Source organism: Rhamphochromis longiceps, linkage group LG16, assembly GCF_057381845.1.
Source record: "Rhamphochromis longiceps isolate RC_006_pf linkage group LG16, R_longiceps_female_GT1.1, whole genome shotgun sequence".
Lineage (NCBI taxonomy): Eukaryota > Metazoa > Chordata > Actinopteri > Cichliformes > Cichlidae > Rhamphochromis > Rhamphochromis longiceps.
The window spans coordinates 12005156-12025722 of NC_140572.1; the positions used below are offsets into that span (position 1 = coordinate 12005156).

General features: G+C 42.8%; 1 protein-coding gene across 11 annotated transcripts in view; it reads right to left on the reverse strand.

Annotated features, from left to right (window-relative positions):
- The window catches only part of caska (calcium/calmodulin-dependent serine protein kinase a), a 174554-nt gene continuing 153987 nt past the window's right edge, over positions 1-20567 (reverse strand). For 2 of the 11 annotated variants that reach the window (XM_085383531.1, XM_085383528.1), the window contains 14 exons: positions 18734-18922; positions 18254-18332; positions 17785-17870; positions 17443-17511; positions 15279-15347; positions 14362-14397; positions 10992-11033; positions 10324-10520; positions 9531-9646; positions 4674-4754; positions 4513-4593; positions 4215-4417; positions 4051-4134; positions 4-1509 (listed from right to left, as the gene is read on the reverse strand). In XM_085383531.1, coding sequence (XP_085239657.1) covers positions 1333-1509; positions 4051-4134; positions 4215-4417; positions 4513-4593; positions 4674-4754; positions 9531-9646; positions 10324-10520; positions 10992-11033; positions 14362-14397; positions 15279-15347; positions 17443-17511; positions 17785-17870; positions 18254-18332; positions 18734-18922 — 1509 coding nt within the window. In that variant the 3' untranslated portion in view covers positions 4-1332. Of the gene's footprint in view, positions 1510-4050; positions 4135-4214; positions 4418-4512; positions 4594-4673; positions 4755-9530; positions 9647-10323; positions 10521-10991; positions 11034-14361; positions 14398-15278; positions 15348-17442; positions 17512-17784; positions 17871-18253; positions 18333-18733; positions 18923-20567 lie in introns of all 11 variants that reach the window. The other 9 variants (XM_085383533.1, XM_085383529.1, XM_085383536.1 and 6 more) reach the window with 7 other exon arrangements.

Sequence of the window (20567 nt, forward strand, 5' to 3'; positions counted from 1 at the left end):
ATTTTAGAAGAGATGCTTTTCATGTGACGCTGCAAAAAGAACGCAATGAAGAGACACTTCAAGTTTAATTTTCCAACACATAAAAGGAAATATATTTTAAAAAAAAAAACTGTTCATACCGAAGAACCTGCATCATTGTGGAGTCATTTACACCCGAGGGGCAGTCATATTCATATACTGTATGTGGTTATTCAGCGGCACGCACGGCCTCCTCATCCTCTGAAGCCGTCAGCTCTGCACAAAGTAAAGCGTGCACTTGCACTTGCTTCGCACACGGTTACAGTTTCAAGACAGATCTCATCTATCGCTGCTTTTTAAACTGGATTGAAACACACTCTTGGACATCACAGTTTGGAAATGGCAAATGCTGAACTAGGTGTACGATAAATCAAAAAGAGAAAAAAAAAAATCAAAACTTTTATTAGATTTCTTCCTTTTTTTTTCTTTTTTCTTTTTTTAAATACAAACACATCTCACTTACATGGTCGATAATTCTAGAAATTTAGAAACATCACCTGAAATGCAAGGGATGTGCATAGGTGTCAAGTCAACATCTGGCTCAGTCACTCTTGGTTTATTTTTAACATTTTTGTTTTCCTTTTGGTTGAGTTCACTTTTCCAAAGAGCTGGAATGTTTTCTTTTTTTTAATTTCTTTCTGGTAATATATATATTTTGCCTTCTTTTAATTCTCGGAGGGTTTACAGAGGGACACGGGGAACACTGACTGACAGCATGGAAGCTTGCAAATGTCCACATGCATGATAACCTCATTCAAATCTCTAAAACCATTTATGGATTTATTTAGAAGAGACAGTACCCGGTAGTCCAAAGGTGCGTGTGACTGCACTAACAGCTGGAGAGGGGAAAAACAAAACAAAAAACATCTACAGATGAAAGACATTGCAGTGTGTGTGCTTTTACTGCATCTGCAGACAGTGTCCTCCAACAGCCGTGATGGGAGGGTTACTGCAGGTGCACCAACATGAGAGGACGGGACGCAGTACTGTCTCTTTAAAACAAACATCTACAAAATGTTGCCTCCTAGCTAGTACAGACATGACAATATTCACTTTTACTCTGTTTTTATACAACACTATGAGACTAGGTCATCTGCGAGGGCAAGAGTCCGACGCTTGAATGCTGTTACGCTTTCACAGTACGCTGAGTCGGTTCCGATCGAGTGCAGTGTAGAGAGGGCTGCCCTGTCGGCTTCTGTTATTAGAGTCTTCTGTGTCGGTGTTGTAGTTATGAAGAGGGCAAGACAGCCGAGGTGTTGCTGGCGGGAAGTGGAAGAGGGGGAGAGAGCGCGAAGGCGGATGAGATGTTACGGGTCAGTACACCCAGGACACAGGGACCCACTGACTGGTGGTGCACACCAGGTCAATGGCCTCCTCCAGGTGCCTGATGGTCTCATCAATCTCGTTGTTGATGATGGTCTGGTCGAAATAGTGTGCGTAGGTCTTCTGCAGGATCTCCGACTCTTTCTGCAGCCGCTGGAGTGACTCGTCCTGAAGGAGGAGCAGGAGGAGTGAAAATGACAAAAAAGGTGAAAGCAAGACAGGACCAAAAAAAAAAAAAAAAGAAATCCTTAGGGCCCTACACACTGTGGGATGTAAAGTCTATCACAGGATTTTCCACATTTTTAGGTTCTTATACCTAAAACTAACCATCTCATTTTCAGTTTCCATAATTTTATCCACAACATTTAAAGATATCAGTGAGAGGAGCCTCCACTGCAGGCTCACGATACACTGCCACGTTAAGATCTTTTTAGAGCTCATTAATTGGAAAATGCTGAGGCTCAGTTAGGGACAGGAGCAAAAAATTCACGAGTATATTTAGTAGATTTTTACCTTCATACTCAGAACATTTCCAAAGTTACAGTGCATTGCATTGCATCCCTCCTGAAACAAGGTTTTATATACTGTGTTAGATTAAACTCAGAGAACCTAATGAATTGGCCATAGATGGTTTTCTGGCTTGAAAGGCTGACTAAAATATGGAACAGGAAGTTAGCACAGCAGACCAGACTGCCCGCCAACTTTAAAGCCCAACCCTGTGTCTGCTACAGCACTGAACAGGCTCCACACTGAACTGTACGCGTTTCACCGTGTTAGACCCACAGTGATGCACTCAACCTGCAAGATGGCTGTGTCACACAGCGTGTTGGCCTACAGCCAGCAGAGGAGGAAGAAAACAGTAAAACACAGTTGGCAGAACTTATCACTAGAATCATGGAACACACACACACACACACACACACACACACACACACACACACACACACACACACACACACACACACACACACACACACACACACACACACACTAAAGCATCTGCTCTGTCAGGTCTTACTTACTGGCAGTGTTCGACACCACCTGGGCATCTGAGCGGAGTGCCATGCAAACAAACACATGCAGCGTGCAAAACAAACAAAAAGACGAGTGCAGAGACGAGTGAGGAGCAGCATGCGAACTCAAACCTCAAGCCTGATTCAGACTTCAGCAGGAAATCTAAGTCCTAACTTACAACATAACCGGGAACCCTTTTAAGACAGGTTACATGGAAGGTCAGGATGTAGGGTTGAGAGCGGTTTCTGGTTATGTTAAAGGAAGATGTAGATTTCCTGAAGCATAATTCAGGTATTACACACAGCTCAGACATACACAGTAACATGTCTCACAGTTGGGTGAAATCAGTGGCACACAATTTCAAAAGGTGACTTATTATGAATTTCCTTTAACACACACGCACGCACGCACGCACGCACGCACGCACGCACGCACGCACACACGTCAAAAAATTACAGGAACACTTTTTAATCAGAGTGCAGCATCAGGTCAGTCAAACTTGTTGGATATTGACCTGGTGAGTTAACTAGCAGAGCGGGTTGTTATCAGTTTCAGCTGCTTGGTCTTAACAACAGATACAGTATAGGGGCAAGAATGAGACAATCCCAAAACAGGAATGGTATCCAGGTGGTAGGGTAGGGGTCCAGGTAGGGTCCAGGTATCAGGTGTCCTCCACCTGTACGGTGGAGGTCACCTGGACCCTACAGACACATTACACAGGTAATCCAAATCCTCCAGGATGGCACATCAATATGTGTCAGTGACAGAAGGCTTGCTGCATCTCAAGGCACGGTTTCAAGAACATGGAGGAGATTCAAGGAGACAGGCAGTTAACTCCAGGAGAGCTGAACAGGGCCTTCAGCAGGACCACTATCTGCTCCTCTGTACAGGGAGGAACAGGATGAGCACTTCCAGAGCTACAACATAACCCTCAGCAGGGCAATGCTCTGGCTAAACAATCAGAAACAGACTTCCTAAGGCCGTACGGTGATGATGCCCAGCCTAATGCAACAAGATGATGCAGGTAGTTCCTGGAGGATGAAGGTACTGATGCCATTGACTGGCCCCCACACTTGCCTGACCTAAATCCAATATAAACTCTGGGACATAATGTTTTGGTCCATCTGAAGCTACCAGGTTGTAACTCAGACTTTTTGGGCCATATCTATCCAGACCAGGAGCTCAGTGATGCCCTGGTCCAGGTCTGGGAGGAAAGCCCCCAGGACACCATCCATCACTCATTAGAAGCATGTGCAGCGTCATCAGACATGCATACAAACATGTGTGGCAAACCACTCAGTAACATCTAGAGTTGGTGCAATGAAATTCAGCTAAATGAACTAACCTGCCGGATTATTTTTTCACCTTGACTTTCAGCCCTCCATATGGCATCTTTTAGTTATGGACACATTAGCCAGTCTCCCCCCCCGATACTGAGAGTCCCATTACAAAGTGTTCCTTTAATTTTTTTCAACAGTATAAAAATATAAGACATGTATAATGATTATTTGGAAATATAAATTAAGCAAAGCTAGTCTCCTGCAGTCTAAAAATAAAATATGCAGTTTGTCTTTGAAGTTGATTTGTTATGCTCATTTCAAAGTACAGTAGAGTCAGGTTTGGTTGTTTAATGAACATCAGGAGAGATGGAGAACATCACCAGCCTTGTGCTGAGTGCGTCAGTCATTTTCCTACCTCATTAATGCCTGGTGTGATGGTTGGTGCAGCGATGAACACGACGTACGGGGCAAACTCGGCCGTCCGCAGGACCTTTAAGGCCTGATGAAAACACATGTTAGGGTTCAGTGTCCTTACATACTCCATGCATGAAGACTTGGTGCCCTCACATAAGCACGCACCTGAGGTTCAACGTCCAGTATGGCGATGAGCCCCTGCTGGTGGATCTTGCGAATGGTTTCCAGGCGCGTCCCGTACATGGCATCCTCGTGGCTGCCATACTCCAGGTACTCATTGTTGCTGATGTCCTGCATCATCTGGTCATGGGAAACGAAGTAGTAGTTCTTGCCGTTCTCCTCATCCTTCTTTGGAGGTCTGGTTGTGTCTGTGAGCACACAGGATCAGACACAGGAAGTGAGAGAATTACACCTCCCTACATGCACAGCAGCGCTCGTAAAGACTGTCGATTGTGCGTCTTACGTGGGATGGGGTAGGCGAATCTGTCAGGGAGTTTGGTTATAAGTGTGTTCTTAATATGTCTCCTGCCCACTCCATGAGCGCCTGACAAAGACAAACACAGACGGTCAGCGAGGCCACGGCAGCTGTTCTAGTGTCCTGCTGCTGCACTTGGTGTTACTCACCTAACAAAACTAGCGTTTTCCTCTTGAAGGCAGGAAGCTTCACAACCTCCTCATATGTGACAAGGTCTAGTTGGTCAAACACTGGAGACGAGAGACGCCAGAGACAGATGCAGATTAGGAGGATGTGCAGAGAACTGTGTGGGATAAAAACAGCTAGAAAACTAGAGTGTAAGGGAAGCAAGGAGGCTAGAGAATATCTAACACATCCGCTAACTACGAGGTGAAGACAAACCAAAGCAGATTAAAAATCTCAGTGAAAAAAGGCCTGATGAGGAAACAGTGGGTGGGAATAACTAGAGTTGGGTTCAGAGAGACAGATCCACTGCCCAGCTCGAATAATAATTGTCAAGCTGAAATGCAAATGAATCTCTAAAAGAAGCTTTGATCTCTCCATGATGGTTTTTTAAATGCAGGCCAGCTTCTCATTTATTCTGCTGCTCATTCAGTCAGCAGCTACACAGGAAAACTGGGATATTTCAAAAAACCTGTTCAACCTGAACCGGAGCTTTCAGTTCTACTTTTTACTCGCTGTTGGTGGAGGTTTAAAGGACACCTGTTATGCTTACTTTCAGATAGAAAGTAGACTAAATAAAGGAAATTGCAGAATGTCTGGGCTGCAGAGCGTATCGCGTGTTAAAGCTGAGCGGCTCACTGTGCTACGTGCTCTCTGCCTCTGAAACATGAGCCTCTGTGCAGCCAACATCTCAGCCTGCTGACAAGCGAAATATAACACCCACAAGTCAGCAGCTGCTGCTCAGACTGACAGACTGACGGTGACTGTGACAGCGACATTATATTGGACTGAAAAGGTTATTAAAAGACTGGTTACATTAGTGGACCCGTAGATGAACACACTACACCAAACGTGAATGAGAAGACAGGTTAGGGTCACCATCACAGCACGCAGTGTCTAAAAACACACAGAGTAAGCTACACGGTTTCAGTTTTGCCTCAGCCTTCTGTTGTTTTTGTCAACAGAAACAAAAGTGAAACGCTGGCAGTGACAGCTGATCTAATCTACACAGTTAATCAGAGAAGAAGAAGAGAGCGAGAGAAAAGAGGAGGAGTTGGTTGCTGTCACTGGTTGTTACTTACATGCAGAGAGGCCGTTCAGTAGGAGAAAGCGAGAGAGATGAACAGCAGGGGTCATAACATGGTTACAACAGCAGAATTACAGAACGCAAAACAGCAAGATACAACATCTGGGCAGCTGTGCAGCAGCACACGGTGCCGAGCGGAGATGGATGCAGACAGAATACTGTTGTTGTTGCTGTTAGAGAGTTTATTCACACTAACTGGTGACGTGTGGGTTGGGGGTGGTTGGTGGTGATGGTCACCAACAACCACAAGCAGCGCAGCAGAGCCCGGCTGCATCCAACTATGGAGGCATCCTGCATCTGCCTCCAGCTGTCCGAGGGGTAGCAGTGGGTACTTCCCAGGAATCTGTCACCCCGTTTTCCAGCTATAAATGATGATTGATGACGATTTATATAAAATAATAATAAAGCAGTCACACAGAATTGTGCAATCGGGTGTTTTCCAGGACCTGCAGTGATTACCATATCTAGATGTTTAAAAATGTGTTGCTGATGATAACGTGATTGCTACTAGTTCCAGGAATTCAGGAGTTGCTCATTATTTCAGGATATATGAATTTATAAGGGACAGTTACGAACGCTTCTCCGCATTTCAGTGCGTCTTTGGATGTTGGCAGTGAAGCTAATGTTTTGTGCACCTGTTGCTCTGCCTGTGAAACGTTGGCCTGACTGTTTGATTGGGGATACAGCGTCAGGTTAATTCTCGCTCAACCATCAACAGTCTGATGTTTCTGTTTGATTGTCAAAGCTGTGCCATTGCAGTTTCTACCTCTGCATGTCCATCTCATTGAGATACACAGCACAGGACTAACAACAAGGAATATCTTCTGCTAACATTTATGTTAACTTAATGTAATAGTTGAATGTGGGCCTTCTACTCTACTGTCTGTGAAAATGATTCTAGATTAGGCAGTGATAAAGCCAGGCTCATTGATGGAGTGTAAATGGTGAGGGAGGGAGAAATATGTAAGAAACTAAGCTTCGTGGTGTCATCACACATAGTTTTATTTTTCTTAAAATTCAACCTATTTGAGGGACGTGGCGTTTTTTCAGCTTCTGAAATGGAGCATAGCAGGAAAAAGTTTGTGATCCAATGGACTAAACTAGCAGAGCTTGAAGTCAGTCCATGCGGACCGTCTTTGTAAATGTGATGAAGTGATTGTCATGAGAATAGCTCCCTCACAAGGAAAACAATTCCTGGGAAATAACCGGAAACGCATCTGACTGACACTTTAGTCTCATGGTCTCTAACATGAAACCGAGCGAAGCTCATCCCTGATCCCAAGAGATCAGCTGATCTAACTGGTTAATTATTTTGGATACACCATTTAGGCTGCTTTGGCTTGCCTACTATTACTGCAACCCCCCACCCCCACCTACCCCCCCAAGCTTTTATTGTCATGCTGTATGTGATTTAAGCAACATATCTATGGTGTGTTGTTTGCAGGGGGTTTTGCTGCTGCTTGCTTTATGCATGTGTATGTAAGGTGGGGCAGTCCACCAAAAACAAATGACAGAGGATGAAAATAATAATTGTTTTTGACTGTAGTGGTTCTGACCAAACGGTTACACACTGTTGAACCTGTTATCAGTAAAATGTTGGATGGAGTTACAGCGGACTCGCTGTTTTGATTATTTTGAATTAATCACTAAATGATGGCATGCAGATAACTGTGGGTCCCATGCATTCACTAGTGTGTTACATGCTTTGGACTGTTCAGACAATTTCTTTCACAGGACGGCTTCACAAGTCCATGTGCCTGTAAGGACCTTGGACGGTTTTTGTTCATACTGTCCATTCAAAGAAAACATCCAAACATTCCATTTGAATGGAAGCGAATGGGAACAAAGTCCTCATTTTGTGCACAGAAATGCCTGAAAAACAGACTGTTCACAGGGGAAAAAACAGATCTTTACTCTGTTAATTTGCAGCTTCAGGTCAACTTTAGAACACATTTCTTTCACAAAATGACTTTAGTCCCCATTACTGCCTAAAAGCAAGCAAGGTAGGATCTTTTCAATGCCAAATTTGAAGCAAAGGAATGACAACAGCACAAGAAGAGCTCTGATTGGCACTGACAGAAAATACTGTGTCTCCGTCCTTCATATTGGTCCTTCAGGGTGTTCGAGTGCACGGATTTATAGACATGCTCACAAGAGTGGATTTTCAGATGCACACACACTGTACTGTACACACGTATGTGCGCACACACACACACCCTATAGCACCCTCGGTTACATTATCAGCATGACTTATCTTATCCCATAATCCTTTGAGACAAACTGTTTGCACAGATGTGACATACAATAAAGAATGAATTAGCAGTACATTTTCCTCATTACTCAGTACACTACTACTCGACTCTCTCTGGGCTCAGTCTGTGGTTCATAGAAAACCAGAGGAGCAGTACACAAATCATAATAAGCATGCAGCTTCTTTAGACTTCTGTTCAGCTCAACATGGACATGTAGACACTGACTGGTTCTCAATATAGACTACCAAGTTCCCACATGTAATCAATCACAGCTGAGGCTACATGCACGTGTTTGTACGGGGGGGATGTGAAGTTCTAGTTACCTGAGCTACAAACTTGAGATCAGAAGTGACAGAGAAGGCCACAGTGCACCACACTGTAAACGCCCCCCTTGTTTCACCCTAATAACTTATGTAACTACTTCATAGCCACGATATTAAAATCACTTAATATATTTTTTAAACGGATCATTCTGAAATCAAAGGACAAGAATAAACAATTCCACTGTGTAGCAAACAGATCCTGTTCACCTCTAACAACCTGATCATGACTGATCACATGATTAGAACAAATATGACTTATTATTTTTAATTAAAATTGGATTTATTCTCATCTTTTACTGTGCAAATGCTTTTTGATGTTTCTTTTTTGCTGCTTGTTGACGTCACACACTAAAGCTACGTAAAGGCAAGTTTAGCCACTCAGTGTCTTTCATGCTACAGAAGTCCTGATTGTAGTGGTCGTTGACATTATTCCTTTCTTCAGGACAGAGGATTGTGTCCTGTGGTTGGACTCATTCCAGCTCCATCATCTCGGACTGCAGCTGGTGACTGTAGTCCTTCTGCTGTGAGCTGGGGATCACGCTAACCAGAGCCTGCAGTGTGTGAAGAACTGATTCATGTGCTGCTACACTGTGTATTCTGTTCGACACAGCAAAGCAGAATAAGGACTACTTTTCCCAGCAGGATGGCAGCCACACTGAAGAGACAGCTTATGACTCAGTTAATTTGTGGTTGGTAAATAATATATTTGCAGAGCAGAAAATGATACTGCAATCATTAAAAGGCTGGAAATGCCGTCTAAACTGATATTATTTCCCCCGCTAATAATGCTCTTTCAGGACCTCTTTATTACACGCGTACTAAAGATGCCCATGCACATCCTCTAATGCCATTTAAAAATATGGCTAATAATGCAGAGATCTGCTAGAGTCTGTATCCACAAGCTGCCCACATCTCCCTCAACTGCCTCTGTGCTCATATAAGATTTCTGCTGCTCTGGCAGCTTTTCCTGTCATTCCTGGCTCTGCTACTTGAGATGAATATTACAAGATCTTGTTACATACAAGTTTCCCCGGCACAAACAATCTGAGAGAAAAGTGTGTGCACACACAGGGTGGGGAAAAAAAAAGCAGATGCATGCATGCAAACAGTCTGCAGCTTGTTGCTTTGTGTGCACATGCATATAAATGAATACAGATATGTGAGTGATTGTACATTGCGTACCTGCGTTGTGCTTTGCCAAATACTTGTCTTTGTACTGCTTCTTCTTCTTGCCAAACCAGGTACAGCTGGCCTGCTGCTCCTGCTTCGTCTTCTCCATGGCTATACACGCCACCCGCCTACCACACAGACAGACAACTGAACTTAGTTTACAATTAAAGCTGGACAGAAGCATTCTAGCTGTAAAGAGACAATAAAGCCATGTTGCCATCAGAATAATCAGGGGCTCTTCCCAGCATTTTACCAACTGCTATTTGAAAACACACAACTCCAACTTGTTTTTTTAATTCCTTGTGTTTTGATGCAACACGAAGTTGGGGGGAAAGAGTCTCTGACGAACTGGTACAGAACTAGAACAAAGTGCAGATAATACAACTAAGCAGAGAGACGGGCAGCGGAAATCTGAAATCTGGAGTAAAAACAGATCGGGCTGGAGGAACTGGTAATTACTTTTTATATTGTGAAATATTGGTTTATAGACTGCGTTTTTAAGATGTCTGCATTTTTTTCCTAATAGCTTAGTGAAAACTTTCTCAAAGCGTAGATGATCACTGTAGCTAGTTACAAGTTATTTTCAATACACCACTTTGTAGAGTATGATCCCGTTTAGAGTGCACAATAAAGCAGGGAGAAGTGGACTTCCGAAAGAGTTCAAAAACAGTAATTCACAAACCAGGGTGACATCTCCATCTTTACAGTTACTGTATTGGTCCTGGATTTTTTTCTTTTTAAATTTTTAGTGGGAACTTTTATCTTCCTGCCATCATGCTATCAGAGACTGCGTAGCTCTTCTCACCACTCCTGTAGTTCTGGTGACGGGATGAGGCCGGCTGTGCCATTTTTAGTGTTCTCCAGCTTGCCCTGCCACCAATTGTGATCATCCTTGGATATGATCTGGATGATGTCGCCCACACGGAAGCGAATGCCGGCCTCCTTGCAGGGGATGAGCTCATCCTTGGAGGGGTCATATTCAAACTGGGCCCTCACGTAGATCTGCGGTGAAAAGCACAGATGTTAGACGGGTAGTATGTAAGCTGAATGACGTGGTGGGAGAGACGCAGACGGGGGGGGGGGGGGGGGGGGGGGGGCGTAAATGTGTCTAGATGATGTGCTTTGTTTTGCATATCATGACAACTAGGCCTAGAGTAATGAGCAGTGGATTCTCAGGGGGCATGGGATCACGGGGTGGGGTGTACTGTTGAGAGGACTTCCTGTAGTGAGATGAACCCAGACACTGCTGGGCTATTAATGAGGCTCTCAACTCTCTGGTAATTACAACACAGGCATTGTTTATGTGTCCATTAGATCAAACTACAAGTCGTTATCCTGCTTTAAAACTTTTCTATGCACACAGCTGATATTTTTCCACAGTGTGTGAGGAAAGTGAGGAGGCAGTGTTTGACAGGTGTTTTTTCTTTTTAATTTCTGGGGGAGTTGGGGGGGCAGAGGAAATCTGTCTCTTACCTTCACTGACATTTTGTCCTTGATTGGAGGTCTGGATACAATCTAGGATTTGAAAGCATCACATACATCATGCAGCAAAAACGGCTAGGTAACGTCTAAAACAGCAGTATGGCGGCCGAGGCCGGTGGCAGGGAGGAAGCTTGTGGGTTAATAGCAGAGTTTAGACATTTACTTCTCATTAATGTGGCAAATTATTAGGCAGTTCAGTGGCCTTTAAGCTCTGCAGCTCTAAGGCTGCTGAGCTTGCAATACAGCATCGTATGTTGTGGTCTCCACTGCCCCCTGCTGGTGTGTCCTTTATATGCCACTTTTCTTTGAGTTTCTATCACAGCATTGAAGTTTTTGTCAGTTGCTTTGGATCGGTTCTTGAATGATAGATGAAGCTATTCCGGAACATTTTGTGCTCTTTAAGGCTCAACAATGCCTGTGCCATTGTTACCACAGAGATTGTTAAGAGGTTTGTGAAGTGCTGAGGACAGCAGCGGTCACAGCTTTTCATAAATGCTCTTCTAGTAAAACCCTGACATGGGATAAGAATCCAGCTGGATCCAAATTAGAGGCAGCTACTCTTAAGGATGGGAAGGGCACTGCAGTTATTCATAAGTTCTGATACTTCAGACAAAAAAAGAAACTGCACTTAACTACTTGGTGAAATTATATCTCATATATCTATCTATCTATCTATATATATATATATATAATTACATATAAAAAATAAGATTCCCTTCTCCCACTGTGGATTTTGACACATTTTGCATCACATCTGATCAATGACGCAGAATCCTGACTGGATAAACACAAATCACAGTGAGAAAGCCAGAAACTGTGCTGTAGCTTGTACAGCTTTTTAAAAGAAAAGCTTCAAAACGAGCTGTCACCAAGTCTTTGTTTAGTGCTTAGATGTGGCTCAAATCATCAGAGCTAACTGGACTTGCTTAAACTTGAACTGAGTTTAAGGCATCTTTTAGATCCAGTTTTTTCATGGGTCTCGTTTGGTTTTCAGCCAAACTACAGGCACATTTCTTCACTCTGTAGCTGTCCAGCACTGAGTGACCACTGCAGTACGACCTCCCTTTCATGTGTTTTGTCTGTGGAGCTGTGGTTGTTAGTGGGCACGGATGAAAGGATTACAATTGTGTGTGTAAGCCAGTGATGCAGACCAGTTTTGTTGCTCACATCACACAGAATGACAGTTTCCCTCTTTGACTCAAAGGGAAGCATTATGTTCTCCAAATCAATAAAACTCAATTTCCCCGCCCACTCTTCAGACAAAGCTCAGATGCACTGAGTCCACTCCTGTCTTCAGCCTGATAAAAGCTGAACAGCTGCACACTACTTTTGGTGTAAATTATAGATTTAAATGGGATATTTTGGCCTGGCTCCAGAATCTTATATTTCTTCTTTTAAAGGATGAGGCCGGCGATTTTTGATATTTTCATTACTAGAAATAAATGATTACCAAGTACTCTGTTTACCCAAAGCACGATTCCACTAATTCCTGCGTGCCATGCAGCTTCATCAAGGCACAGTTTCCCAGGTTTCTTTATTACAAAATATGGGGTGGTAAATTATTAAAGAATAGTCTCAACTGAGAAAATAAGCCTCTTTTAAGAATCATTTTACACTACAATATATAAACTTTGATTATCAGTGTATGTAGACAAGTACCACCACAAAAACCACAAATATGAACGGTGTGGCAAATACACACTGATTACACTTAAAACAGCAATTTATTATTACTGTTATTTTTATTATTAGCAGTAGTATTAATCTCTGGCTCTCTTCCACAGTGTCTTTTTGCCCGTCTTCCTCCCCTGATGGTTGATGGTCAGCAGATGGCCGCTCTTCCTACCGTTGCCAAGGTGGTCATCTAATTGTTGGGTACTTTTATATGACTGTTGTTGTAATATGGTGCTGTATAAATAAAATTGGATGAGTACGAAACGAGTACTGAAACGGGAACAGAAAAGGTCCAACTATGAAACGATGAGAGGGATTTTCTGGCTGCTGCACCAATTTCCTTCTGCGCCATTTGGGAATACCGTGCTGCACATTTCATAAAGTGGCCTTTAGAGACGGACCTGCTAGCAGACTTCTGTAACCGGTAGGTCTGCACACAGGCCAGACAGTAGCAGAGATTCTCATTCTTAGGAGAGTTTAGATACAGTACATAGTCACGTATGCTCAATTATTAGATTTTCTTTCTTTTTTTAAACACAGTTTTCAGTGAAACTTCTCTGTAAGAGATGACAGCACAATGAGCTACTTAAACTGCAGTCATGAAGTGAAAAGCAGCAATTTCTACAACAGCATCCTGATGTCACCTTCAGCCACCACAACCTGCTGCTACCCATTTCTACAGAAACTGGAGTGCACCATCTCAATCACATGGACGAGATTCCAGGAGACAGATAGCTAGTCTAGGAGAACTGGACAGGACAGTAGAAGGTCCTTAACCCATCAGCAGGACCAGTGTCTGCTCCTTTGTGTAAGGAGGAACAGGATGAGCACTGCCACAGGATGAGCACTGCCAGAGCTACAACATGACCTCCAGCAGGGCACTGGTCCAGATATGGGAGGAGACACCAGGACACTATCCAGGCTCTCATTTAGGAGCATGCTCCAATATCATCAGGCACACATACAAACGTGTCTGACAAACCACCGAGTACCATTTTGATTTGCTGCAAGGAAATTGACTTGACTGAAATTGACTTTCAGGGTGTCTTTGAATTCAGCCCTCTGTAGATTGATAATTTTCATTTCCATCAAATGATGTAGTGTCCTCCTGCTTGCTCATAGCGTGTTGTCTGACAGCTGGGGGGTTTCTCTGTATTATTGTAGGGTCTTTACCTTATAAAACTCAATTTAAAGTGCCTTGAGGCACCTGCTGTTGTAATTTGGAGCTATATCTTCCTGAAAACCAGCCTATTCATTAATGTCCTCTGTAATGGACATTTGTTTTTGGTCTATATCTTTTGACTTATTTGAGCTATCCTACTGAGTCCTGATGTACTAAATTGAGGACATTCTGGGCTTTCCCTTGGAGATCTCATGTGTTTTCAAAGCGTTCCTTTAATTTTAGTGAGCAGTGTATTTATTTAATGAAAAAAAATTGTCACCCAGTATGAGCAGGAGGAGCTCACCGACACACAAAAATAAAATATTTCAGGCTTTGTAATCACACAAAATCCTTGTCCATCAGTAGTTTGGGACAGATAAAAACAGCCTGACTTACATGCAACCAAATCACACTGATGAGTTTTATGAAGCAGAAGGGAGTTTGGGAGAAACTCAGACACACACTTTTGTGTAAAGGAGTGTGATGCAAGCATTTGTAAGGAGCTAGTGAGTGATTGTTAGTTACCTGTCGACCCTTGGGCTGGATGGTAGATGGCAGGTCCTGTGAAAGTGACCCATTGATGACAGAAAGAAAAGGTTAAGAAATATACTACAACACACACACACACACACACACACACACACACACACACACACACACACACACACACACACACACACAGAGAGACTGAAAAATACCTTCAAACGCATGGGGACGGGGATTTTGGTCCCCACAAGTATAGTAAACTACCAATTTTTAGTCCCCATGAAGATGTTGATACCTGTCCACACACACACACACACTGAGAACTTTTACATGCAATCTAGATGTTAAAAAAAAAAAGAAAAAAAAAAGTCATTCTCATCTGTTAAAGCAGATCTGGCTGTGGAGCAACCAAGCAAGCACAGAGCAAGCGAAGCAGCTGCAGCATCAGCACCACCACATGTCTGTCTGGAGCCTTGGCAGGGGAAACTGTGGAACCTGATTGGGTTTAGTAGAATAGCAGAGTAGGAGCACATCTCCTCGCACCATGGTGACCACTGGAGCCTCGGTGTGTTTTTGTCAGCAATGAGGCACAGCAACGGAGCAGGCTTTGTGAGGCACACCAATTTGTGAACTGAGATATCGGACACGGGGGGCCTTTGGCTCAAACAGATGAACAGGGAGAATGACACGGGAGTGAGTTGAGGCCTACGGCATCACCCGTCTACATCTAATCCTACTGCTACCACTACTGTGACACGATTTAACGCAAAATGAAATGAAAACAACTCATGAGAAACGCACGCAGCAACTGAATGTAACAACACGGACATGTAGAAATACCATGACACAACAGCGTGACAGAAAAAAAGAAAAAAAAAAAAGGAGGAGGAAATGGCTGGGTGGTAGTCTGATCGTGGGATTTTTTGTTTTTCTATGGTTGGGGTGGGGGTCCTTACCAAGATAGAACTGTTAATGCTGGAGTGGCCATTGGCAGGGGACTGCCTGGAGGTGGTGGGGGACTCATTCTGAAATAAGACACACAGGTCAGCAGTGCACAGCCGGCGCACAAACACACACAAGCGCACACATTCACACACTTCTGGGGTTGACTGTAGGAGATGGAGGGTGTATTTGTAGAACACAATAGAGACCCACCACAGAGTTGACGTAATGAAATGCGTCAACAAGACATGGGAGACAGCAGCACCAGCAGAACTCTAGCATGCACAGCCTTAAATAACCACATAGAGGCGCTAGACTGACACGAGATGCCAGTCTGATCAGCATGAAGTCATCATTAACTGAAGCTGTCAGAGCTCAAAAGTCCTGACTGTGTCAGTGTTCAGAACAGCGTGTGCTGGAGGACCAAAAGAGTTGAAATCGCCATCACATTTCTCTTTTAATGGAACACTTAATGACTTCTTATCAAATGTGACAGCAATACAACAATGTTATAGGTTTTACTGTGAAAATCAACTGGAAATGGAGAGAAATATGAAGGCTCTGTTCAGAGAAAGCTAAATTATAAGCAGAAATAATGATTAAAGTGAGCTAACAGTCTGTAATGTCTCAGTTAGTCTCTCTGTTCTCAGCTAAAAATGACCTAAATCAAAGCAGGGCTGTGGTTTGCGTGCACGACTTTTCAAAATAAAGTCTCCCTTTTTTTTCGTTTCTGTTAAAAACAACCACATTAACCATGCTGTTCTAGTTTTAGACCTCTGCACTGGTTTCAGTGTGTTCTAAAATGATCTAACTAATTACATGTACGGTCTTAGATGGCTGGATACCACAATGTATGTATAACTTCCTTTTGTCCCTCACAGCTCTGCTGGTCTAGCTTTTCTTAGCTGGTCCAAAGTATTGGTGCCCCAGCTTTCTGTCAGTTTTAGTATGCTGGTATTGTAGTTGTCTGAACTGCTGGTTTCTACTTATATTGTTTTTGGACTTTACTTCCTGTACACTGGAAAGCTCTTTGTTCTACTTGCTTCAAAAGCTACAAAGATAATATAACAAAAACAAACAAAAAAAACCCTTAAGTTGTTTGCCACTCTGAAAATGTAATACTGCACACTTGCTTTACATTTATCTCAGAATGATTTCATCGTCTAATTTAAAAAAAAAAAAATTTGAAAAATTTTGAAAAACCAGACGTTTCAATAACAGATCGCAAAACAACAGGATTTTTTTGTTATTAAATCTGTTACTTAGTTACGTGTATAACATGGATTTTTTCAGGGGAGTTCCTTTTCAGCAAGAAAAGCTGTGAAACTTACAAGCAAAAAAAAACTGTTCAAAAAAAGTCAACCAGTCAGTCAGACCTGGAGTCTTTGCTGGTCTGATTCTGGCACCTGGACCGCATGATTGACACCCCTAATCTATGGCAAATGATATCTGAGTTAGCCCTCGTTGGCATCCCATAGCACACGACAAAGAGCAATTAAGCTTTGAGTTTTACTGGCTTCCATTCAGTTTTAGTATACTGGTATTGTATTTTGCAGTACCCAATATCCTGTGTTGGACTTTACATCCTCTCCTGTAAACTCGGCTCTCATGTAGTGAGATAGATGAAGGAAGATGGAGTTTTAGCTGTTCAAGAGATGCTTGAGGCAACTTCAGTTGTATAACAATTCAGCATCTAAACATCAGCAACATCCTGAAACATCTCATGCGCCACATGAGCTGGAGCTTGGCCTAAGTTGAAGCATGACGCGAGAGGTTACTATCATCCACGTCTGTACGGCGTGTGTGTGTAGGTGTAGTGGTTGCTCTATATGCAGGAGCAGGATGGGATACACAGAGAGGTGTAGCTTGTTTCCGGAGCGGAGAAGGGAAGAGGGAGTTCCGGTATCTTGGTTGTGAAATTGGTGTGCTGATTATCTGGCCCAGCCCCAGCAAAACACACACACAGCACACCCCGTACACACAACCTACTCAGGTTACACACACACATACACACTCAAGAATTTCACATCACATGTGCTGTACCAATGTACCTGCACATGTGATGTGACAATAAAAAGTGATTTGATTTGTGATTTGATTTCAGTAACCAGGCAAGCAGTTAGTAACTAGATCAAGAGCTCAAAAAAAGTAGTGAGGAGGAGGAAGAGGTGTTGTTACCTCACAGGATGAGCCCTGCGTCCGGTAGCTTGGTACTATTTTGAAAGTGATGCTGCCGCGCATCTCTCGCTGCAAACACACAGAAACACAGACACAGAAATATAGTGAGTTTTGTCTCATCTTCACATCAGCTTGTGAGATTTTCTCTCATATGCAGAGATAGTGGAAAAAAAGGTTTTCTCTGGTGTATAAACATTTGAGAATTTCATTTAATTCTCTTCTGTAAATTGCTTCGGTACAGTTCATGCTAACTACACCTGTCAAGACCCTCTTGTCCAAATATAGTCAGTTGTGACTCCAAAAACAACCCCTCTCCCAAACAAACACAAAAGCAAAACTCACCAGCATCTTCTGCAGCTGCTCTACAGTCTGGTTGGCCACACTGATGCCGTTGATTTCCCTGATCTCATCTCCAACATGCAATGTTCCTGAACGTAGGAAAAAGGAAAAGAGAAACAAGCAGAAAGACAAACGTAAAATATTTTCTAATTGCAGAGGCATCCGAGATGCAGCCATAGCAGAGGTCCTCCGGTCTAGTTTGATTCTTCAGCGACTACAGTGTGGCATCCTTTGTAACAATCGAGGAGGAGTTTCTTTTACTCACCGTTAATTTAAAAAGCTCTAAAACCTTCCTCTTCTTTAAAGATTTCAGGTAACAACAGTAAAAATATTTATTGAGGACTTGAAATACGAAATTAGAGTATTGTATACAAAAAATAGGCAGAATATTTTAACAAATGAGTCAAAGTCTTGTGGGCAAGATTTATATAATGTCGCTTATTGACGTCAGTCAGAAGATGGAATAGAGTACCCTGTCTGTGGATCATCCCCCCGTGCATTATCCTTGCGACGATGCAGTGGTTTGATTCGTTCATCTTCAATGTGATACCCTGCAAACGCATAAATTTGAAAATGGTTACTGATACCATGTAAAAAGTCCCAATGTCATCCCAGATCAAATATCAGTACAGTGAATACAACACCGTACTCTTTAGATCATTAACCGTGAATTATGATGCATCTCGATTAATCATGAAGAACTCTCTTCAGCCACAAGTAGAACAAGCCTCCAACAGACGGCATGGCCCCCAAAGAGTCCCAACATCAGCATTATACAGTTAGTGTGAGCTGACATGAAGAGACAGAAGACTAAAACCAGAGAGGAACTGTGGCAAGTTACCTTTAAATGCTAAAACAAAGTATAAATAATAATAGGCATGTCTCTGAAAGCATCCTCACTTTCATTTCATTCATTTCAACTCAGCATTGTTCAAAATCCCAAAGGGCGTACCATTGGCTCATCTGTGTTCTTCTGAAACTGGACCAGACGGACTCTGGTGACGTTCTCCAGGTCCATGTCTCCGTTGGCACTCTCGGGGGAGTCTCCGTTCAGGAAGGGTGAGGTGGGTGGAGGTGTCACCCGCAGAGCCTCGTCACTGTAAACCTCGTGGGCCACTACGTCATGGGCCTGCAGCAATGCCTGTAAACACACACACTCCATAAAGGACTTCACTCTTCTTGGTAAAGGCACATTTTGTGTGAACAAGAGTGCACCAGTTATGGAACTTTACTGTCGGCTTCTGGTGGCATCACTGACATGAATATCTGCGATTCTTCCAAAGTAAAAGGGAGGCTGAGATGAGGTACAGGCAAGGCCACAGGATGTTGAGGAAGAGTTTCCCCCTTTCCTGTGGCAGCAGACGAATTAGGACTGAATATGAGTACCACTGTCTTATCTGGTGAAGAAATACTCTTTAGCTAGCTAGTTGCTCTCACCAGAAACCATTTATGAAAACAAGTGATTGTTGGGCACTGCTTTATGAGTTGGCATATACAAAGAATTGGTGAAATCTGTATGACTCCAACAGTACAAATAACGTCATTCAGCTTAAAAATTTGCAATCCACACTCTTTTTATGGTAAATTCACAGAAGACAAAGCCTTCAGTGTTCTTGAACTCCCTCAAGACATGATCTCACTAAAAATAACATGGACAATATTTTATTCAAGCTCTGAAGAGCAGGAAGGGATTTGCTTCTTGACTTTGTCTGACTCTCTGCTCTGCCACACATTACAAAGATATTTCTCCTTTTGCACAGGTGCCTTTAGTCCGTAGCCCCTGCATCTGTCTGAGCTCTGCATCTCCACAAGACGAGCCTGCTGCTCCCTCACACCCACAGAGTGTTAGACTCCACTTGTCTGACAGACGCAGAGGCCCTTCCCTTGAGTGGCACTTTAACAAACCCATCTGAACTTCAGAAGACAGCAATCAAAGCCCAACAAAGGGGGGAAACCTGTGACTGTCTTCTTTCAGCGTCACGCAAACAACACACACAAGCGCACGCACCCGAGGAGGGAGAGCACATCAGAGAGGGAGAGACACAAAGGCAGCGGCAGCCTCTCTAACTCCAGTGTCAAAATACATCACACGCAGAAGACACTTCATGTTGCACAACTTGCAGGAAAACTGTGTGTGTCTGTAGGTGCAAGTACGTGTGTGTGTGTGTGTGTGTTTGTGCACCCTAATGAAAACAGGGTTAAGTGCTCAACTGATCCTTTCATGCTGTGTGCTTTAACCCTTTAAGACCTACCATAGAACTAAGTCCGCCAGAGCTTATCTTTATATTTTTACATGCTGTAGTGCCATTTTTGGGAGCATTTCAAGTTGCTTTACATCAGTACAACTGTTATAGCCCAAATTTTAATAATATGTATGCATTTAGTGCATAGTAACTATATAAATTGCAAAAACATGCAAAAAAAAAAAAAAAAAAAAAACTATAAAATTTTTTTAAATCGTTTTTGTTTTGTTACATATATTTCTAGTTAGAGAAATTTAAGAGGCTTATGCCTCAAAATTGTAAATACAAAAAAGTTGCACAAATGAGTTTACAACAACAGGAAATTTATTTTGAGTGTCTTCATAATTTTATTTTTGAGATACACCAATTTTTATATACTGCAGAAAAAACGAAAATAAATATTAAATGCAAATTGGCAAAGAATTTCCAGCAGTGCAATTTGAGTTCTAAGCATCCCAGAAACGACACAGAAAAGCATAAATTCAAACATGACTTTTAAAAACACCAGTATAGGCTTATCAGGCCCTGAAGGTAAAAAACTAC